The sequence below is a fragment of the Dendropsophus ebraccatus genome, chromosome 15 (assembly GCF_027789765.1).
Source record: "Dendropsophus ebraccatus isolate aDenEbr1 chromosome 15, aDenEbr1.pat, whole genome shotgun sequence".
In the NCBI taxonomy this organism is placed as follows: domain Eukaryota; kingdom Metazoa; phylum Chordata; class Amphibia; order Anura; family Hylidae; genus Dendropsophus; species Dendropsophus ebraccatus.
Genome location: NC_091468.1, coordinates 24,837,982 through 24,861,772, shown reverse-complemented (window position 1 = coordinate 24,861,772; position 23,791 = coordinate 24,837,982). Strand labels below are relative to the sequence as shown.

At 41.4% G+C, this 23,791-nt stretch overlaps 1 protein-coding gene across 4 annotated transcripts in view; it reads right to left on the bottom strand.

The window, feature by feature from the left end:
• The window catches only part of LOC138774395 (calpain-13-like), a 99,479-nt gene that overhangs the window by 19,987 nt on the left and 55,701 nt on the right, over positions 1-23,791 (bottom strand). For 3 of the 4 annotated variants that reach the window (XM_069955198.1, XM_069955200.1, XM_069955201.1), the window contains 10 exons: positions 21,307-21,392; positions 18,431-18,505; positions 10,396-10,556; positions 9,979-10,133; positions 9,614-9,625; positions 6,862-7,064; positions 5,577-5,642; positions 5,003-5,071; positions 4,689-4,731; positions 131-193 (listed from right to left, as the gene is read on the bottom strand). In XM_069955198.1, coding sequence (XP_069811299.1) covers positions 131-193; positions 4,689-4,731; positions 5,003-5,071; positions 5,577-5,642; positions 6,862-7,064; positions 9,614-9,625; positions 9,979-10,133; positions 10,396-10,556; positions 18,431-18,505; positions 21,307-21,392 — 933 coding nt within the window. The remainder of the gene's footprint in view (positions 1-130; positions 194-4,688; positions 4,732-5,002; positions 5,072-5,576; positions 5,643-6,861; positions 7,065-9,613; positions 9,626-9,978; positions 10,134-10,395; positions 10,557-18,430; positions 18,506-21,306; positions 21,393-23,791) is intronic. The other variant, XM_069955199.1, reaches the window with a different exon arrangement.

Below are 23,791 nucleotides of genomic sequence, written 5' to 3'. Positions count from 1 at the left end.
ATAGATGTTATCTCCCCATAATGTGCCCTATGGTGGGTGACCGGCGGTAGAGGCACACATAGCGCCCCCTGTGTGGCTGAGGATACCGGTGTCTCTACCATATTGATGAAGAGAATAAAAACATAATCACCTGATCTGCATAACGTGCAAAAACATTCTCATAGTTGCCATCTTGGTATCTTCTTAACACAGCCTGTAAATGGGGAAGATAAAGAAGTATTGAACTGAAGGTGTGGACCCTCTAAGGGGCATCAGGTCTCATCCTCCTCCCCCTATAAGCCTGAGATGGTGGCAGCTTCATATATAAAACACCAAGCCAAAACCCCTTCCTACAGCACTGCAGCAGGGCAGTGATATCAGTTAGGCACAGTATGGTAGTATATTTTTGGGAACTATATGAAGGTAATATATTAGACGCTGTATGGTGATATTATTTATACTCTACATAGTGATATACTTTAGGTTTTGTATGGTGGTACTTTTTAGCCACGTTATGGTGGTATTGCTGAGACACTGTATGGTGACATATTTTAGCCACTGTATGAGGGTGTTTGCAGACACTATTGATGGTATGATTTAGGCAATGCATTTAGGTATTATGTAGGAACTAGAGTATATGGTAGTATTATTTAGTCTCCATATAGTGGTAATATTTAGGAACTACAGTATATGATAGTATTAGACTCCATATAGTGGTAATATTTAGGAACTACAGTATGTGCTGGTATTATTTAGGCACTTTATAGTGGTATTATTTAGAAACTACAGTACAGACAGTATATGGTGCTATTATTTAGGTACTCTAAGGGGGTATTATTTAGGCAATGGATTGTCATATGCTATAGACCCTGTACATAGGAACACCAAAGATTGTCAGCAAAGAAATCTCTGGTCCATCTAGTCTGGTCTTAAAATTCTCCTCTGGTCCATCTAGTCTGGTCTTAAATTATTTTCCTTAAAGGGGTTGTCCGGCGATAAAAAATTATTCACAGAATAACACACATTACAAAGTTATACAACTTTGTAATGTATGTTATGTCTGTGAATGGCCCCCTTCCCCGTGTCCCACCACCCCCACCCGTGTACCCGGAAGTGTGGTGCGCTATACATTACCTGTCACGTGCCGACCACGGTCTCCGATCCTCAGCAGTGACGTCTTCTTCGGGAGGCCGGCGGATCTTCCCGAGTGCCGGCCGCCCTCTGCAGCCTCATCCGAAGCTCAGGCGCGATTGGCTGAGCACAGTTATGCTCAGCCAATCGCGGCTGAGCTTCGGATGGCGCTGCAGAGGGCGGCCGGCACTCGGGAAGATCCGCCGGTCTCCCGAAGAAGACGTCACTGCTGAGGATCGGAGACCGTGGACGACACGAGATGCGGTGAGTATAATGCACCACACTTCCGGGTCTAGCGTGGGTGGGGGGAAACACGGGGAAGGGGGCCATTCACAGACATAACATACATTACAAAGTTGTATAACTTTGTAATGTGTGTTATTCTGTGAATAATTTTTTATCGCCGGACAACCCCTTTAATTGTAATTCCAGGAATAGCTATATGTTTAAAGTGAATGTACCAGTTCAAGTAGTGATTTTTTTTTGACTACCTGGTCATCGCTGGTGTGGAGATCCTAGTGGCTTGGTCCATTTTTTTCAAAATGCTGCCGTGCCCCCGTAATCGGCATCGGCTTCTTCATGTGCACCGGCCCGCTGTATGTAGTGGAGACAGGCCCAGCGACCCTGGTGTAATGATATCCCCTTCCCTCGGTGACGCAGCCAGACTTGACCCTAATGGAGGCGTGTCACCAAGGGGACGTTATACCATTACGTAAGGGGGCTCGGGCCCACATCCAATGCATAGAGCATGCTGGTGCACATGACAAAACGGCACAAATCGCGGTAAACAGGCAGCGTTTTGAAAAATGAAACGTGCCACTAGGATTTCTGCTCCAGCGCCGACCAGGTAAAAAAAAAATTAAAATCACTACTCAAAATGGTACATTTGCTTTAAATGGTGTCATTATTTAGGCACTGTATGGAAGTATTATTTAGACACTACATTGCACTACGTTGTGTTATTATATAAGTATTATATGGTGGTATTATTTGAGCACTGCATGGTCATATTTAGACACTGTACAGTAGTATTCTTTAGGTACTGTTGTTATTATTTAGACACTGTATGGTGGTGTTCTTTAGCAAATGTAGGGTGATATGGTTAAAACAGCAGTGATATACAGTATAAGTACCATATGGTGGTATCATTTTGACAATTTATGGCAGCACGTAAGTGATGATGGATAGAGAGAGATAGATAGATAGATAGATAGATAGATAGATAGACCTGTGGGAAGGCTGATGAATGGATGGACATATGTACAATAGAGAAATAGAAGGATAGATAGATACTTCTTGTGAAGATATTAATGTGTATATGGTGTGCCTTCTGTTACTTGTATACCGGTGACCTTCACAGGGTCACATAATAAATCCATTTTCAGTCAGCGTTAATGAATAATGGCAGCAAATGTAATTAATGTTTAATTAATGTCATGGGGAAAGTATAGGTGGCGGAGTGACCTCATCTAATAGCTGACCTCCAGTATGTGACTGCAGCGCACTAATGGATACGGTGGACAGGGAGGTGAGCCGAGTAACACAGGAAAAACTGCACAAGTCTGAATATGGGATTGTTAATGAAATTACTGGAGCCAATTATAAGAGATGTGAGACACAGAGAGACATAGATGGATGATTAGATAGGAGATAGATAGATAGATAGATAGATAGATAGGCGATAGATAGATAGATAGATAGATAGATAGATAGATAGATAGATAGATAGGAGATAGATAGATAGGAGATAGATAGATAGATAGATAGATAGATAGATAGATAGGAGATAGATAGATAGATAGATAGATAGGAGATAGATAGATAGATAGATAGATAGATAGGAGATAGATAGATAGGAGATAGATAGATAGATAGATAGATATGAGATAGATAGATAGATAGATAGATAGATAGATAGATAGGAGATAGATAGATAGGAGATAGATAGATAGATAGATAGATAGGAGATAGATAGATAGGAGATAGATAGATAGATAGATAGATAGGAGATAGATAGATAGGAGATAGATAGATAGATAGATAGATAGATAGGTAGATAGATAGATAAAGTTATTAAGGATTCTCTTAATAGTATTTTTGTGGGACGTCACTCTTCTAGTATTGTTCTTTGGGGTACTCTGCTTAAGGGAACTGTTTTTGGGGACACTGTGATGGCAGTATAGGCACCCTGCCTATAGTATAGTTTATGGGAGTTCTCTGCCTATACTTTAGTTTATGGAGGACCCTGGCTATAGTATAAATTAAGGGGCACATGCCTATAGTACTTTACTGGGGGCACCCTGCCTGCAGTATAGTTTATGGGAGTTCTCTGCCTATAGAATAGTTTATGGGGGCGCTCTGTCATGGTATAGTTTATAGGGGCACTCTGTCTATAGTATAGTTTATGGGGGCACCCTTCCTATAGTATAGTTGATGGGGGTACATGCCTATAGTATAGTTTTTAGTCTGTAAGCTCATGCAAGTGAGCAGGGCCCTCACTCCTCATGTACTGTATGGATAATTATATGTATATCTCTGTAATGTCTGATTTTTTGTCTATGTATGTACCCCCAGAATTGTAAAGTGCTGCGGAATCTGTTGGCGCTATATAAATAAAAATTATTATTATTATTATTATTATTATTATTAATAATGTTATTTATGGGAAAACTATAGTATAGTTTATGGGGCACACGCCTATAATATAGTTTGTGTGGCCCCTCTGTCTAAAGTATAGTTTATGGGCACACACCTATAGTATAGTTTGTGGGGACACTTTGCCTTTAGTATAGTTTATGGGGCCCCTCTGTCTAAAGCAGCGCTTCTAAAACTTTTTCTACTGGAGCCTCACCCAACAGACCAAGAGGGTGCCCGGGCCTCACTGTCTGTGGTAAAAGTCCATTTAGAGCCTGAAAATTATGCTAGGGCTGCCTTTCACCCATCTAACAAGCTCTATATACTAATAAATTAAGTACAAAATAAACTAATAATGTTGTTAAAATTGAGATTTCTGCAAACAGCAAAAGGACTGTGCAGATCATAGTTACTTTGTGAAAACTGTCTCCTCAGCTGGTCCTCACCAACAACTAGGGGGCGCCTCACTGGTGAGGCCAGCCTCACAGTTTGAGAAGCACTGGTCTAAAGTATAGGTTATGGGGGCACCCTGCCTATAGTATAATCTTTGGGGACCCCTTTAAAAAAAAGTGATTATAGAGCAATGGTGCACAATCTGCGTCCCTCCAGCTGTCTTTGGCTGTCCGGGCATGATGGGAGTTTTAGTTCTGCAGTAGCTGCAGATTGGGCAGACAGTAGTGCCGGTGTCCTTCCTGATGAGCAGTGTTATATGTGCACCGCCTCTGCTGTATACATGTCTGTCCTATAAATTATACATTGCCATCCTGTAGACATGGCGGCTGCGTGTTTTTACAAGGCTGTAAATCCAAGTCCCCGGCATATGCTATACAGGGGAATTAGATCTATACAAGAAAATTCTTAGCTGGCTGAACCCTTATGAGTCGGGCACCATCACGGGAGACAGATATAACTATAAGCCATTCAGCAGATGGGTGGCCATTTACCTTAGGATTCTGGGCATTTATATTGATCTTTGAGCCAAAGTCACTGGAAGAAAAAGACTGAAGTTACATTAACACATAAAATTTCTAATAGACAACCTTTTCCACATAAACAATATTTAAAGATACAGACACCCAAATACCTCAGTGCATAGCCATGATCAATGACTACAGAATAGCTGCATTATGTATAACAGTCTATTACAGCAAGAATAGAATAATCATAAGGCCTAAGATATTCTCAGATGTTCGAGAAGGTAAAAACTAAGTGGAATTGATGGGGAGATATAGTACAGGTTATATGTGGGAGCATTTACCTCAATGTAGCATCATTGGGATACGGTCCTTGGTTTCCATTTCTTTGAACTTTTTTGCTGTTTTCAGATCTAAATAAAAAAAAAAACAACATACTAATTACAGTATATATAAATGAACAGATAACATGAGATCAATACGTGGAGTAGGGGTGTCTTGCCATTGACCCCATTCTGCGTTAACTTCACATCACTGGCCAAGCGGAGCAGCAAGAAAGTTAAGTTGAGGCCAAAAACCTGTGAATTACTTTAATGTGAGGTAAATAAATCTGTCTGCTGTTTGCTCCCCCTAGTGGTGGCTTTAGGCAGAAAAATAATTGTCATCATTTGAGCATCACTTGTATGTTCTATGTTGACATAGATGGGTTATTATGTGCAATTCTTTATTTTGTGTGCTCAAGTACATCCCAAGAAAAGTAAGAATATTCTGGAATCCATTAACCTGTTCACGTAAATAGACAAAAATCTAATAGTGATCTATCAAACTACAGCAGCTCAATTGATAGAGAGACAGGTATATGTCGATCTAAGAGCATATAACCTATGTATACAGTAGCATGAATTATCTGATACTTACTGAGATGAGGTGTCGGAGTACAGTTCTTGGTTCGTTTCATTTGATGTTGCTTCGGTGTCTGGGTTTCTAAATTTTAAGTAATTCAGAGTTAATACTGTATACAAAAGAAAAAAACCTATAGATCCAGTAAAGTAGCTTCTTTCGTACAATCATATCAGACCACCAGTCATAGTTATATGTTGCCCATTTAATGGGGATATTTATGACTTTGACATTAGGGGAAAAAAATGTAGAAACTAAACAGATGGATCCATGACCAAATCGAGATCAATATTTTAAAAGGCTCAACTCTCTGGAGAAGAGGACAATCATGGCTAAAAGAGATGAGGAACAGGTAGAACCAGCACCACAATGGATGAAGTCAATCACAGAGATTACATACACAGTACTATAATGGATGAAGACAATCACAGAGATAACAGACATTGGGGGACATGTATGAAAAGGCGTAAATGCCTTTTTTTAGGCGCAGTTGGGGCAGATCGGTGTAAAAATATTCTCAAATGGTATATTTGCGGGTTTTTTTCCGCATCAACGCCATCTGCGCCACCTTCCCCAGTAGGGGGGAGAGGGGGTGCAGCTGCACGCAGAGGGGGCGCGGCCTATGCGTGCGCCGCATTTATCATTTTTCTACGCCACCTCTAAGCTTGCATAGGTTTCAAAATTTTTGCACTGAGGGCAATGCGCCTCTACATAAATCCCCTGAGCTCCAGAGCTGCGGGGACATTTGTATGCCGGACTTCATAAATGTCCCCCATTGTATTGAGAACCCTGAAAACCCAAGCAGACAATTAGAGAAGAGGACACAAGGTGGACACCATAAAAAAAATAAAAGTCCCTGAGAAACCTAAAGATCCAAACAGAGGTCACACTGCATGTTCACACTTTTATATAATTCACCTCTCCACACTCATGTGATAGCCTGGTCAGCCAATCACAGACAGTGCCGCTGCCAGTGATTGGCCAGTGACTCGTAAGACCAGCTCATCTCGGAAGTGGAGGTGCTGCAGTCAATCGGGGACATCGACATCACCGCAGCAGGACACCGGGGAATTGCAGAGAGCAACATGATAAAAATTTGCTAGTACTGGATAATCCCATTTAACAGAATCTACCAGGCTGTAACCAAGGTTTTTCTTTACTCTCTATAAGTATTTAAATGTCATTCTGCTTGAACGAAAAATATTCTCTCCCTTTTTAAACTGCTGTAAAAATTAATTATTATAATTATAAATAAATTAATTAATTATAAAAAAAGGTAAATAAAAAAATCATAATTTATTACTCGGCAATCTGTGAAGTCTTCATAAAGATTCTCAGCAGGAACTCCGACTCTTGCCCCTTGTTTTGAGTGAAAGGTAGGACCACATAGGTGCCAGGTGGAGCCATGAAAGATCTGGTGACTTCTCGGGCCTGTTCTAGTCCAGAGTTAATGGTGTCTGTTGCATGCTGCCGGGAAAATTTTTGTTGTCCCCCATTCTTAACACCCTAAGGGATCATCAGCATAAAAATGTGTGAATTACAAGGAATACAAATCCATTTTGGACTTTTTTATTGATGAGAATCAGAACATTTTATAATTTTTTTTTCAGAAATATTGGATTAAATCTAACAATATAACTATAAAAATTACAGAATATTTCCACAATGTCCATCAAATTTATGTTATTAAAATCTGCAAAGATTTGAGTCACCGGAGTATCAACCACTTCCCACTTCCCAATTTTTGCCATGTTTTTGTTATGAGGAATAATAGGAACCCCTGAACCCCACTTGGCCAAAAGTTGCCTTATATGCCTAGACTAAATAAGTCTTTGTTCCTCAAAAACATCCAAAAAGAAGACAATGCAAATTTGAATAAGCTTAAAGTGACACTGTCACCCCCTTTGTGCATTCTGACATCTCTAAACAGGTGTAAAGGGTAAATTTAGCGTTTTTTATACCTTATTTCATATCATACGTCATGGTCTTTGTTCAAGTAAAAAGATTGTAGTAAGTGGGAGTGGCCTCGCGGGATAAGCGCCACTTAGCCCCGCCCACAACGGCACCGTTGGCCCCGCCCCCTCGCCGGCCATTGGAACAGGCTGGCCAAAAGGTCTAGACCCCACCCCCTTGGCGACAATGGGTGCCAAGGGGGCGGGGCCAACAGTGCAGTTGTGGGCGGGGCTAAGTGGCGCTAATGCCACTTAATACAATCTGCAGTTGATAAAAGGACCCTTTTTACTTGAACAAACACCATGACGTATGAAATGAAATAAGGTATGAAATGCGCTAAATTTACCCTTAACACCTGTGTAGAGATGTCAGAATGCTCAAAGGAGGTAACAGTGTCACTTTAACATAATCATCAACATTTTTTCGTTTCGAGTTTCTCATTTTCATGACGACCCAAAAGCTAAAGAAAATAGGTGTCACTATAACCTAGTATTCCAGGGGTGTAGATATTGGGGGTATAGTCATAACCAGGGCCTGGTGTCTGAGGGGGCCATAGACACATTAAAAAACACTAGTATCATAAATGGCACATGGTAGATGGGGGGCATTGTAGCAGATTTTGCATCAGGATCCAAAGGCTGCACACTAACTAAAATCTGATCTCCAACCCCCGCCACCCCCACACACGCACAACTTTTTCATACTAAGTTTGTCTATGTTTCAGAACAGAAGAACATTATCCTGGATTTTGCTGCCATACAGTGATCGTCTACATATCCGTAATTGTTAGTGATGGTGCCCAGCTGTGACTTATTAACAAAGCAGCTGGGGCCAATCTAGAAAGAACAGATTGCTGCAGGGTTAAATGCTGAACTTAATCCACCGCTATGCCAAAAGCTCATTGTTCCCCTTATTAAGTGCCCCCTACAGTCTACGGCATGGTATCCAGTCCCGATAGGATCCTCTGATAGCGGAGGTCATACTCAATACATCCCAGCAGGCTTAGCTATTCTGTCCTTTATCTTGTGCTATCAATGTCAGTGTAATAACTTCCCCTGGGTAAACTAACTTTTATATATCTGACCACGTGGGCAGTCATTGAACAGGAACACATTTGTTGTGTTTTTTCCCATAGATTTGTAGATACAATTCTGGCGGTCTGTCTATGATGAATTATTAGATTGCACTATGATGTATCTCCAAAGCAAATACCCCAAAGAGGATCTTAAGAAAGGAAATATTTTTGGACAAAAAGTTCCTCTGCGGCGAATCAGTGTGTCAGATCCATACTTACAGGAAAGACTGAAAAGAAGCTTACAGGAGTTTTCCCACAAGAGACGGCACAAATGTCTTTTAGATTTTGGTAACATGTCTTGAACCCCATCTGATAAAGAACATTAACGCTCTGCCCGGCACACTCCAGATATTGGTCATAATGACCCTCCCTCACAATGCCCACTATGTGGTTTGGTTTGTGTAAATCCTACCACTTTTCCAGCCAATCTTTGGGTTTGTTCCTGCCAAAATCGGGAATATTGGCAGATACCCTGCCTGAATGGAAGAGCCAACTCTATTTCCTCAGAAAGTGGAATCCCAAGCCCACTGTGTAAGATTTACACATGGACATTATCATACGGTTATCATAGGGTTGCAGCATGTTTTTTGTGGCATCCACTGACAATGTAGTATTGGCCTTAGATATTATTACATTTTAATCAGATCCTACTAATAGGATGCATGGAAAATTACATACTATATTATGTAAGCTGAGTTCAACTGGCTGATGACCTCATTGTAATTAATCCTCCCTGCACTACAGAGTGCAGAAACAGCCAGCCAGGAGCGCTGTTTACATGAGCAGCCTGGGAGAAGGGGAGACGGAGAGACCAGCTCACACACAGTTTTTTGCAGAAAGAAACAGGCTCAGAATTGGGGGAAGGAGACTGAAAAGGTATGGTACAAGTTGTTAGTCTCCAGGAAGGGGGTTGATTCAGCATGTATTTTACCTGAGAACAATACCCCTACACTGTATGTCTGAAATCATTAACAATTTTCAAAGTGTATCGTCTGTTCATGTATTAGTAATATCGGGTATGTCTTACCTTAGTTGAAACCTGTAAAAAAAAAAGGAAAAGATATTATTATTAATTTACATTATAAAGATCAGATTAACAGCTGTATAATCTAGGAACATATGGACATGTCAATTCTTTGGGCGGACGCCGTATTGAGCTCCAGAATATCATTGAGCCATGGCCGCTCGATTTCTAATGCAATGTAAAGGCACTGCAAAGGAGCGAAGATCTTGCGGACTGGTGCCCATTTGTGGTGGGCAATGGCAGAGAAATCGCCACATGTTAAAGGACCTTTAGCGTTATAGGCATTTTTTTTTTGGGGGGGGGGGGCACTGTAATTTGTCTTGTTCTATAGGACAATGGCAACATTTTCAGTCCCCCCCCCATCATACCTTACAGAAGGCAAATCCAATAGGTAACCAGCGGGGATTGTACTTCCGTTCATTGCTGAGACTCTGCATCAGAGCCACGGTCACGTTGTATCCCCTCTTTGCCCCTTGTGACTCCGGAACGATGATCACGTACTGGGGATTTTTCCACATATCATCTGAATATAATAGGGACAGGTTTGGTTACTAAGTTTTGTCCTTCAGATACAACATACTATAAAATGAGTCAGTTAGGTAAAAAAGTAAAATGGGCATCGCTGTGTGCCCCTGGGACCCCACCTGTTCACATAAGTGGGTTTATCTATGGCACTTTATATTGAGGGGTGGACTGCCTGATCACACAAGGATGGTGTTTCCTAAAAGCCGTCCCTCTTGGACAATCCCTTTATAGTCTACATAGTTATATAATATTTTACAGACCTGCAGAGTTACAGCCGCCAGCGCTGCTCCCCCTCACCCACTGGTTGTAGTAGCTGGTGGTCTCCCAGGTGTATTGTGGGTTACCAAAATCTAAGTAGCTCGGAGCGTGGTTGCAAATGTTCACTTGTGTAAAATTTTGCATGAAATCTGGACAGGACATCCTTAAAACAAGAACACAAGATAACAATATCCATACAGATAGCATACGTTATATCTATAAAATAAAAGACACAATAATTCAAGAATGTATTAGGCATTGGATGCAATAACTATTCACCACCACTTACTAGTCACTAGTAAAGGGGCCCTCTACCCATTCACAGACAAGTAAAAAATTGTAAGTTTAACCTCTATGTCCTTACCCCACCATGAGAATGAAGAGCTCCATATAACTATTGCTGATAAATACATGTACGAGTCTACGATACCGATGGTAGTATTGGGCAAATCAAAAGGGTAAGTGTCCACAGCTTCTTAAAACATAAGGTTCTTTATTATGGCATCAAAACATAAAAAACAAACAAAAAGTGAACAGTGAGCTAAAAAACGCCGACGCGTTGCGAGGCTCTACCTCTTAATCATGGCAAAGTGGAAGCATAAATGACAAGTTTTTATGTTGCCGCATGTAAAGCAAATGAGATAGGGAACGCCCCTCAACAGGAGGGGAAATCTCTCGTCAGATAGATCACATGATCAGCTTACAAAATATACACAATAACTGATAAGAGATTAGTAACAAAGTTAATTTCACAACGAAAATACAAAATGACACTTATAGTTATCTGACCCAAGAAATTTAGTAAATATACAGTAAATCTGATTTATAGTTCAGCCCTCTTGGGAATCTTGTGTCTAATAAGAGAATCCACAGGGCTTCTCGTTTACGTAGTAGGGAAGTCCAATTGCCTCCTCTCCTGGGTTGTTTAACCCTTTCTATGGCGCTTATGCGGAGACTGTTTATATTACCGGTATGGCACTCTACAAAGTGTTTGGCTAAACCTGATAGCGATCTGCTTGATCTACCAAGGGTATGTGACCTTATGTCCGTTATGTGTTCCCCCATTCGAATCTTAAGTTTACGTGTGCTGGAACCCACATATTGGACATTACAGATGTTACAATGCGCTACATATACAACATGAGTGGTGTTACAATTAATAAAGGACTTTATAGTATAATTGCAACCTGTGCTACATGAAGTTATGGTGTGGCTTTTTTCCGTGAACTGACAAATGCCGCACCGCGGTACCGCACATCTGAAAAATCCTTGTACCGAAAGCCAATTTTGTGCTCCTTTGTCAGATTCACTGGATAAGACGTCACTAGGTGCTAGTAAATTGCCCAACGTTAGACCACGTCGCGCTACACACCTAATACCAGCATTGAGAGCTAATTCACATTTCTTGTCAAGAAATGTGAATTAGCTCTCAATGCTGGTATTAGGTGTGTAGCACGACGTGGTCTAACGTTGGGCAATTTACTAGCACCAGACAAGAAATGTGAATTTACTAGCACCAGACAAGAAATGTGAATTAGCTCTCAATGCTGGTATTAGGTGTGTAGCGCGACGTGGTCTAACGTTGGGCAATTTACTAGCACCTAGTGACGTCTTATCCAGTGAATCTGACAAAGGAGCACAAAATTGGCTTTCGGTACAAGGATTTTTCAGATGTGCGGTACCGCGGTGCGGCATTTGTCAGTTCACGGAAAAAAGCCACACCATAACTTCATGTAGCACAGGTTGCAATTATACTATAAAGTCCTTTATTAATTGTAACACCACTCATGTTGTATATGTAGCGCATTGTAACATCTGTAATGTCCAATATGTGGGTTCCAGCACACGTAAACTTAAAGGGGTATTCCAGGGAAAATCAATAATTTAGCAATGGAAAGGGTTAACCAAGGTTAACCCTTTCCTAATATACTTACCTGTCCGTTATTGCCCCCCAAGGAGATCTCCGGTCCGGCCACGTGAGCCTCCAGCTTGCCACTCCCGGATCCTCTGTCCTTCCGGTTCGGTGACGTCACCACCCGGCCGGCGTCTGCTGTCTTTCTTATTAGCAGCAGAGCACTGAACCCTGACTGGCTTGGTAGCGTGCATCCAATCAGGGTTCAGTGCTCTGTGTCTCCTGCTGTAAGTTATCAGGGTTTGGGGGGGCTCAGTGTCGGTGTCAGAACTACATTAGGGCAATGTGAGGGGTCTCTGCCGCGTTACTTCATTCATAGCCACCAGACACCCGGAGCGGAGCTATGAATGAAGTAATGCCGCCCACCACATCCCTTCCCCTCCCGGGACTCAGGGTCAGTATCGCTGACACCGGGGGGGAAGTCCTGTAAAGTAATGCTGATCGGCTTCTGCTGATCCCCCCAGTCCCCATCCCTGTGTCCCTGTCAGATCTCTCACCCCCAGAGTGCGCTGCCACACTGGCCCGATCTCTGCACCTCTGATCTCCTGCATCAAGCAGCCGGCGGTACACAGCTGACAGGCGCTGTGTGACTGAGGCAGGAGAGATCTCTTCCTTGCTCCGTACACAGCGCCTGTCAGCTTAGTTTTATCGGGGTGATTGACAGGCGCTGTGTAGGGAGCAAGGAAGAGATCTCTCCTGCCTCAGTCACACAGCGCCTGTCAGCTGAGTACAGGTGCAGAGATCAGTGCCGAGATCGGGGCCAGCGAGCTCCGGGGGTGGGGGTTAGAGATCTCTGACAGGGACCGGGGGGGGGGGGGGGGGATCAGCAGCCGATACACATTACTTTGCAGGACTCCACCCTCCCTGTGTCTCTGTCAGAGATCTCTTACCCCCCAGCAGAAGCCGATCAGCATTACTTTACAGGACTTCCCCCCCGGTGTCAGCAATATTGACCCTGAGTCCCGGGAGGGGAAGGGATGTGGTGGGCGGCATTACTTCATTCATAGCTCCGCTCCGGGTGTCTGGTGGCTATGAATGAAGTAATGCGGCAGGGACCCCTCACATTGCCCTAATGTAGTTCTGACACCGACACTGAGACCCCCCAAACCCTGATAACTTACAGCAGGGGACGCAGAGCACTGAACCCTGATTGGCTGCATGCTACCAAGCCAGTCAGGGTTCAGTGCTCTGCTGCTAATAAGAAAGACAGCAGACGCCAGCCGGGTGGTGACGTCACCGAACCGGAAGGACAGAGGATCCGGGAGTGGCAAGCTGGAGGCTCACGTGACCGGACCGGAGATCTCCTTGGGGGGCCAATAACGGACAGGTAAGTATATTAGGAAAGGGTTAACCTTGGTTAACCCTTTCCATTGCTAAATTATTGATTTTCCCTGGAATACCCCTTTAAGATTCGAATGGGGGAACACATAACGGACATAAGGTCACATACCCTTGGTAGATCAAGCAGATCGCTATCAGGTTTAGCCAAACACTTTGTAGAGTGCCATACCGGTAATATAAACAGTCTCCGCATAAGCGCCATAGAAAGGGTTAAACAACCCAGGAGAGGAGGCAATTGGACTTCCCTACTACGTAAACGAGAAGCCCTGTGGACTCTCTTATTGGACACAAGATTCCCAAGAGGCCTGAACTATAAATCAGATTTACTGTATATTTACAAAATTTCTTGGGTCAGATAACTATAAGTGTCATTTTGTATTTTCGTTGTGAAATTAACTTTGTTAGTAATCTCTTGTCAGTTATTGTGTATATTTTGTAAGCTGATCATGTGATCTATCTGAAGAGAGATTTCCCCTCCTGTTGAGGGGCGTTCCCTATCTCATTTGCATCACATGCGGCAACATAAAAACTTGTCATTTATGCTTCCACTTTGCCATGATTAAGAGGTAGAGCCTCGCAACGCGTCGGCGTTTTTTAGCTCACTGTTCACTTTTTGTTTGTTTTTTATGTTTTGATGACATAATAAAGAACCTTATATTTTAAGAAGCTGTGGACACTTACCCTTTTTGACTGCCCTACGGGTTGTGGCCCGCAATATGTTTTTTCCACGTGCTTCGGGATACCACTGCCAACTGAGTTAACCACTACAGCAATTTTGGTGAGCTGACATTTTTTCTACTTTTTATTCATGTTAGTATTGGGCAAAGCCAAATGATTTCAGCACTTCTTCTTCCATAAGTACTATGATAAATGTATAAATTGAATTAAAACGGAATTATTTTACTTGTGGAGGAAGCTTAGGATCAGACATGTCTGTCAGGCAACTGACTGTAGCACAAGCTCTCCCCCACAGCTCTGCCTGATAAGTACATCCACACCCCCTAAGCAATCTGACAGCTGATGTCATGAATGCAACTTTGGCACAGTCCTCGGTGCGTAAGGTACGACCGAGACTGCGCTTTTGGCCATAATCTTCCATTTATTCTGTGTTTTGTTTGCCTTTTTTTTGCCAGTCTGAACTGTGTCTTTTTCCTTCTGGTCTGCTAATTGTTTTCCCTGCCCCACCCATGTCTGTGCTGCTAATTTTCCTCTGGTCATGTAACAGTTAACCTGCCTTGCCTCAGTGATTGACAGCTGGTCCCTCCTATCATCTTGTGGACTTGGTTCCTGGTGTCCTATTTAAGATTTCTGTTTCTGCCTGTGCCTTGCCGGTTATTGACTTATGCTGCGTTTACACGTAACGATTATTGGCCCGATCGTACGATTAGCGATGTCGGATTTACGATTTTTTTTTAATAACGATCAGCGTTTAGATGGTACGATATATCGTACGAAAATTCGCACTGTGATCGTTTTAGCCTATCTCACACATTGGTTAAATCGGCGAACGACTGTTTACACGGAACGATTTGCGAATTTTTTGCGTACGATGAACGACGATTTGATGACCTGATGAAAGATCAAAATGTACGATTTATCGTGCGTCGTTCGATCGTTCGCTGTGTTTACACGTACGATTATCGTTCAAATTCGACCGTTATCGCGCAAATTCGCACGATAATCGTTACGTGTAAACGCAGCATTAGTCTCTGCCTGCTTGTGTGTTCTGTTTTCTGGTTTCTCCTTACTCCTGCTTAGTATTTTTGACCTCCCTTGTTTGCCGCCTGCCCCTGACCTTATTGACTGTTTTCTGACTACGCTTTTGGATCCGATTTTGTACTTTTGCTGCCAGACTGTTGTGACCCGGATTGCTGACCATTCTTATTGTGTTTGTTCGTTTTGTCTTGTCTATTGTTTCACGTATCCAGGCCAGGGATCGGCGCCAAGTTGTCCGCTGCCATTTTAGGGCAGATTGCGGCAATTAGGTAGGGACAGTGGGCGGGGCTGAGCTCAGGGCTCACTGTCTCTGTGTGTTTGGTGTGACTGGTCCTGACAGCTGAAAATCAAATAAATTAGGTGGAAATTAACCCCTTTGTTGTCCCAGTGACAAACATGGTGGGGTACTTTTATCATACACTTTTAACTTTACAGTTTCTTTAAGCCCCTTCCAATAGTCTAGTTTCTCATTGGACTCCTCAGAGGCGGGGCTTATTAAAATTTAAACACAGAGTTTAAGGGGTTGGGCTTATACATGCCCTGATTTGAATGTTTACAAGTATATGAGCTGGGGACAATAATTAAAGTCACTAAAAACTGTGAACTGGGTCTGTTTTTACTTGTTGTCTGATACACCCACTTGCCTTTAGCCTCTGACAATGCAGGAGTTACACTGCTCACTGCTAGCCTTGATCACTGCAGCTGAGCAGTGTTGTTTAATTGACACATGCCTCTGCCTGTCCGGAACCTTGAGGATCAGAGCGTTGTTCCAATGGGGATCCGGACCGGGCTCTTGATCCTCTTAAATGAAAGCTGTGGCCAGCCTCTCATTGCTGGCTATTAAGGTTCATACCCTGATCCCAGCTCCCCCTGTCTATTCCTGCGTATCCCTTGCTAATCCCTCTGCTTGCTCGACTTGTTCCCTTACCTGCCACCTGACCTTTGACTATCCGGTTGTTCCATGATTTTGTACTGCGTTGCCCGTTTGGTTCTGACTTGGCTTGTTGACTCTCCTTTGTTGTGTTTGTTTGTCTGTCTCGTTTTGTTTTACACTTATACAGTATAGGACGTCTTCATGGTTGAGGCCTAGGGCCGTTTGAGGCAAGTAGGTAGGGACAGAGGGTGGGTTTAGACTCGGGCCCACTGTCTTTTCTCATCCCTACCTCCCCATCCTGACAAAGACACTATGAATTTTTTTCACTTTCCCTATCAAAAAGTCACATACAGCGATTCCTGATCACCTTGAAGGGGGATTTCTGCAGTAATTTGTTGTCATGTCTTGCTGCTGATATACTTCTTTAAATTGAATAGAAAATGAAGGGATCTCTGTGTTTTCTCTGAATAGTGCCCCCCCATCCAGGTGATGGTTAGAGAAGAGCAACTCAGTTCCTTTCAAGTGAATGTCGCAGTACCTGCACATATAGAGCGGTGGTGATGTGCAGGCAAAAAATATATGTATTTTATTTTACGGATTAATGAATGAATCAATGAATCTGCATTTCTTAGTGATATACTGTCACTGGCCACAGCTGGAATATTCCCCTAAACACTTTGACTCCTGTCACTTGCCAAGCTGGAATATTCCCCTAAACACTTTGACTCCTAAGTCTTTTTGACTGTACCCCACGTTACTTGTAAGTATGACATTTGTCTTCATTGCCCAGGAGCAGAATCCTTTATTTATCCACACTGAACTTCATTGCCATTTTGTGCCGCACTTCCCCAGCCCCTCCGGATCCCTTTATAGCTCATATATTCTCTTATATGTTAATTACTGGCATAGTGTAATGTAGTGAGGTCATTAATAAGGATGCTGAAAAGGACTCATCCCTGCGGGCCCCGCTTATGTATAAACCCTGTCGCAATATAGTCAAATATGAAAAATCCCTGCCGCTGCAAAATTACTGTAATTTATAGATTAGAGAACGGCACATTTTTTAGCTTCTCCTGGTTACTGTTAATACCTGGGTGTTAGTTAAAAGAAAGCTTATATGTGTATAATGTCCTATTATGGAGGGCAGTGGCTAAAGGCCATAAAGGCAAGCTCCTCCCCCCTGACACATAACAAACAAGGAGGCCATAATGACCCTACTAGACTGACAAATGTCAAGGGACACCAAGCATAACCTAGAGCTCCTGGACCGGCAACCTCCAGTAGGTGTCACTTGAGAGCCTGCTTTCTTCCTCCTGAAAAAGAGCTAATTTGCATAACCTTTTCCCAAAAAGCATTGGTCTCCAAAAATCGGTAATAGACCCCCCCCCCCCCCCCCCCCATGTGGCTTTTAAGCAGCATAGGAAACGATAAGCTCCTCAAGCCCCAGGGACCATCTTTTTTAAGGGCATACAGTAACTTTAAAAGTATTTGCCCACTAATAATAGGGTTATATAACAGGTTAACACTCCAGTGTTCAAGACAAAGTCATAGCCTCCTCACTCAGACCGTTGAAGTCTGAATTTTGTTCAGGATTCTCTTGGCCACAATGTTAGAGCAGCTACAAAGAGTGTTTCTCTCCCTGGAGGACCTATCCTGTCCTGCATTACACAGGCATCCTATTGATTTGAATTGATGCTGTGTAATGCTTTATTTCTCCTGTGGGAGCGCTGCAGGGAATGTGAACACTTAGGGGGAGATTTATCAATCATGGTGTAAAGTGAAACTGGCTCAGTTGCCCCTAGCAACCAATCAGATTCTACTTTTCATTCCTCACAGACTCTTTGGAAAATGAAAGGTTGAATCTGATTGGTTGCTAGGGGCAACTGAGCCAGTTTCACTTTACACCATGTTTGTTAATCTCCCCCTTACTGCCAAGTTTCTTAGCAGATCACAGCTGATCGCTGGAGAAGGGAATTTTACATATTGTAAAGAGACTCTTCTAACAAGTAAAGACTGTACGTAGTGGAGAACCAATTTGAAATCATTTATGAATAAGGGTTCTTGCAAAGTCATCTATACAACAAATCTCTAAGTATCTGATTTTTTTTTATTTCATTATTAATGGTAAAATTAATATCTGATAAATTCTAGAAAAAAAGTTAAGTCCGCACTTAATAAATCTGAATAAATTTACCAGAATTCTCCATCATTTCTGTCTACGTTCAGCTTTTTCCTTATTTCGGGACGGACTCTGTCCCATTGAGATGATCTGGAAAAGAGAAAGGAAACATTTTGATTGATAGAAATAAACAGGTTGGGTCTTTTATATTAAAAGACTTTTGAAATTAAACCACTAGGTGGCGTATTAGTTGTTTGTTTCCTGATTCTAGTATTGATTTTTCCACACTCTAGCACACCAAAAGGTCAACTTTGGTACTACAAGTGGTGAACATCCCTTTCATTTAAAGAAAAAAACTGTACATAAAAACATGTAGGTGGACCAGTCTATGGATGGTAGATTTTTTTTTTTTTTTTTTTGGATACACTGTGCAAAGCTGAGCTTGTCAATTGTACATCTAAATTTGGGATCATAATTTATACATGGGGCTTGTATTTCATTGTTTTCACTTAGAGAGTCATGGTGTATGATAAGACTGCTTGTATATGGGTTATTTTGCATTTTACGCTTAACACTTATCCAGATGGTGTTAGATTTCTGCTTTAATATTAATTATGTTTCTATAATATTTCCACATTTATGGTAAGAAAACAGCAATTTTAGAATTTGCTAATCACTCTTACGCATCAGTAACACTCATATAAATGAATAGTATGTGCAGTACCATGGCTGACCACATGGTGTGCTGTTAGAAAAAACATCCATTCAGACACAAGTAATGCAAAGCTCAAAAATGCCACCTAGTGGCAGAAATGTTAATGCTATAAATTACATTGTCTGCAGTTTCATGCCTATTGCTTCAGAATTTGGATTGCTGCCACTAAAAGTGCTCAAAAGCCTAAAAATGCAGAATTTTACTTAAAAATTCAAAACTTTTCCCCCTTCTAATTATCTGATCCTGGAACGGTCCTGCTCCTGTTTAACCATTGAATTTTTGCTCTCGTGCCCATATCGCTAACATATTCCACCGCTTATACTGTATCATTATATTTACCACGAACAGCCTGATGAAAAATCAACAAGAGATCTGCAGAGAGTCATTATTTCCACATCAAGAATATCAATTATTTCTAGGGGCGGTCGTATAATTACAGGAAAGTCGACTGTATTCTCGCTGCTAATGGAATGGAAATATGCGCCGGTTTAGCGGTATTAGCAGAGCGCCGGCTTTCTTTACAGATAATTTCATCCCCTCGAATGTCATAAACAAAAGCGTAATAAGGTATAATGGAGGCAGAAAAAACCTTGTATGTACAATGGAGTGTAAGAATGTGCAGTATTGTGAGCATGCCAGTATTCTGTAGCTTATTGTAGTCACTTTATGTCAAGGCGAACCTCCTGACCTTAAGGGGCGCTGTTGGGGCTGGGCCCTGTTATAATGTAATTACTTTCATTGTTCTGGAAAACATTGAATGCATGTAACTATGTAGCCCAAGGCTAGAATTTTTTTTTTTTTTATGAACTGGTATCAGAAAGTTTTATAGACTTGTAATTTACTTCTATGTAAAAATCTTATATCTTCCAGTACTTATCAGCTGCTGTATGTCCTGCAGGAAGTAGTGTATTCTTTCCAGTCTGACACAGTGCTCTCTGCTGCCACCTCTGTCCATATCAGGAACTGTCCAGAGCAGGAGCAAATCCCCATAGAAAACCTCTCCTGCTCTAATATACTGTATGTTCTGATATATGTGGTAGCAACTATGGCTGATCGTTCAGTGTAGTCCTCCTTAGCAGTAACCAGAACACTTCCAGCGCAAGATCTAGTAAATCTTGTAAATGTAAGTGAATCTTATTCAATGTCTAATGTCTTAATATTGTAGTTTTGTGTGTCTTTTTCTCTCAGAATTTTTAAAATATTTTATTGGTGTCAGTGAATGGAACATTCTTGTTTATATTCGGAAAATATAACCCTGTACATAAGTAGTCCGGCTGTCAGCTGTGTGCAGGGTATCAGTTTGGGGTCCAAGCTGTAGAGCTCACAGAGCATTGTCTACACTGGATACGACTGTATCACTTCTCAGCTGAGAGCAGATAAAATACAAGGGGACAGCGCTCCATAGCGCGGATCAAAGGTATAAAGGCAGGGAGGAAACAGCGTGTACGGAGACCCTCACCTGGTAGGGTTGTGCTATAGATAGAGGCACAACACTCATCAAAGCATGTATAAAAGACCGCAGCCACTCCCGCTATCCCAAGGGAATGATATACATAAAAAGCCTCCAACACCACGAATCACGAATCAAGGGGCGCAGGTCCAGAAAGTAAAAGATAAGGATGACGTGTAAAATAAATTTAATAAGACTCATGAGTCTAATGAGTCTTATTAAATTTATTTTACACATCATCCTTATCTTTTCCTTTCTGGACCTGCGCCCCTTGATCCGTGATTCGTGGTGTTGGAGGCTTTTTATGTACAGCTGAGAGCAGGACTAGCTGTGTACACTGTATCAGTCTGGAGCCCAGGCTGTAGAGCTCACAGAGCATTGTCTACACTGGATACGACTGTATCACTTCTAAGCTGAGAGCAGGACTAGCTATGTACAATGTATGAGTCTGGAGTCTGAGGTGTTCAGCTCACAGAACAGGTATATACAGGGTTACAGTTTCTAAATTCAAACAAAACTGTTCCATTCATAGACAGCACAATAATATGTGTGGTATATAAGAAAGTTTCCATTTTAGGCTATGTTCCCACTTATCTGGGGAGGCGGCCATCTTGTAACACAGACGGTCACTAATATTGATCATAATATGCATATATATATATTCCTGAAGTGGGAACATAGCCATATACTAACATATACCAAGTACAACATAATGACAATCTCCCCTCAGCTCCAGCAGATAACACATAACACCTCTATCAGCAGGGATTCATCTCTAATCCTTACTCATCGCTCCAGCGTCCGTTCCACTCTCCTTTGCCCCAAGGATTCCAAACCCGAACAATGTCTTCTGATCTGTTGCTATATTCAATCTATGGGAAATGAAGATTTTATAGATAAGTCTCAGTATATAACAATGCTACTAGCAGCAGGAGCTATAGCATATAGAGGTGGCAGTGCAGTCAGTGACTCCAGCTCAGCTGCACTGTCTATTGGAGTCTAGAGTTGGCTTTTATATACTGTCTTATAGAGAAGAAGACCCTAAAAGGCTCCTCTGTGCATATGTGATACTGGAGGCCTTCAATGCAAATGCTGTAATTACTTTTATTACCTCCCTCCATCCTTATGGGGACATTTCTGGGGCCCAAACCTCAAGTGGAACTTCAGTTACCATTGTAATACAAATCTGTAAATAGTTATCCTTTATAACACAATAATCTGCATGTACTTGCAGGTGATTGCACATCTGCATGTGTTCTTCTCTATCTCCAGTAGGTGGCAGTGTGCTCACATTATTGTATTTTCTATTGTACACTGCTTTACAAAACACAATGGGTTCACGTATCTGTATGTAACAAACAAGGAAAGTGATTGTTGTGCTAAGTGTCTTGTCTGTCACCAGGTATACAACCAGCATCGAAGCACAAAGTATAACATAGAAAGCTTAGTATAGTAATACACCAAGACAGTGGCATCTTTCATACACATAACCGCAGCTATGTTATTGATGGATGGAAAGTGAAATATTTATTATGAAAGTAACCCCCCCCTCCCCCTCCTCCAGTAACCTGAGGCTACAGATCAAACACTAAAGTATCTCAACACTATAAACTATGAATCATCCACTCACTTAACTAATGAGGCAATAAAAACATAAGAAGAGCACTAAACATAGAAAGAGAACAAATTGGCAGTATTATAGTAGTTATATTCTTGTATATAGGAGCAGTATTATAGTAGTTATATTCTTGTATATAGGAGCAGTATTATAGTAGTTATATTCTTGTACATAGGAGCAGTATTATAGTAGTTATAATCTTGTATATAGGAGCAGTATTATAGTAGTTATATTCTTGTATATAGGGGCAGTATTATAGTAGTTATATTCTTGTATTTAGGAGCAGTATTATAGTAGTTATATTCTTGTACATAGGAGCAGTATTATAGTAGTTATAGTCTTGTATACAAGATCAGTATAATAGTAGTTATATTCTTGTACATTAGAGCAGTATTATTATAGAAGTTATATTCTTGTATGTCCCTGTACACATTTTCAGCTATAGTCAGTATTAAACTATATTGGATAATGATAGTATAAAAGTAACAAGATTGAGTCAGGTAGCCAGAATCCCTGAGGAAGCAAATCTTCAAAGCGTACACTAGGGTCGGTTGCTGTATAATTGATTCTTTGTACTCTGTGCTACTTGTGAACGTGCTAACTTGTATATGAGATGGAACTATTATTCATACATCTTTGCACTTCATGATGAATATTAACCAGTGATAACTTAACATATTCCTCCAAACATTGCAGGTAGCCGTCAGTTCTCCTATGACAATTATTCTTTATAGTTTTTATATTGTTAACTACTGTAATTGACTTCAATAAAGTTATTTGTATTTTATTACTAAGAGTTAAACATTTTTTATCTTGCAAATGAATTTAAACTTTCATTGTTGTTGGACTTTCTCATCTGTTATAGTTGTAGATTATTTTCGCTCTAGGTCCCCTCCCTGCGCCATAGGCTTGTTATACTTGTATCGTTTCCTGCCAAATATTTTTATATATCTCCCTATTACAATATTTTCTCTCCACTTTATAAAACAATTTACTCCCAGGAAAAACTTATGCATTGAAATTGCTAAAACATAATTTAATTTATTATTGTTCCTCGACAAACGGGTTGTTGTGATAGCGAAGCCGTATTCTGTTCTTGGATGTTGTTATTAGAATAATGGCGTCTGGCGAGCTTCAGCTTTCTATGGATATAATGTTATACAATGAGGGATCACAAATTCTTATTTCAGGCCAATTATTTATCAGAATCCCTCTAAGTGTCTTAGCCAAAGCGTCTTTCTTATTGTCGCAATACCCGTCCCACCAGTCTCGTGGTGCAGGGAGCCTCATCTGTTCTGAGGATCAAAGAATCTAGAATGAAAACCTACAGAAATATCATTTGACCTATGCCATTGAACTTAAAGGAGACTTGTGAAAGAGTTAACCCTTCAATGACCATGTTCTTTGATGCCTTAATGTCTTCATTAAAATAATATATATGGCATAGAAGACATCAGAAAGCTCATGTTCTCATATCTCTTTGCTGTTAGCTGGAACTGTGATGGGTGTTTAGCAGAAAACCGATCATTTCCCTGTCACTTCAATAGGATTGGACTAATAGTGTGCTGGCCAAGTCTCTATAATTGCAGATATAAATTATTATATATATATGGCTCCCTGTGGCATCGGGCTCCATTATCATGGCCTTTGTCC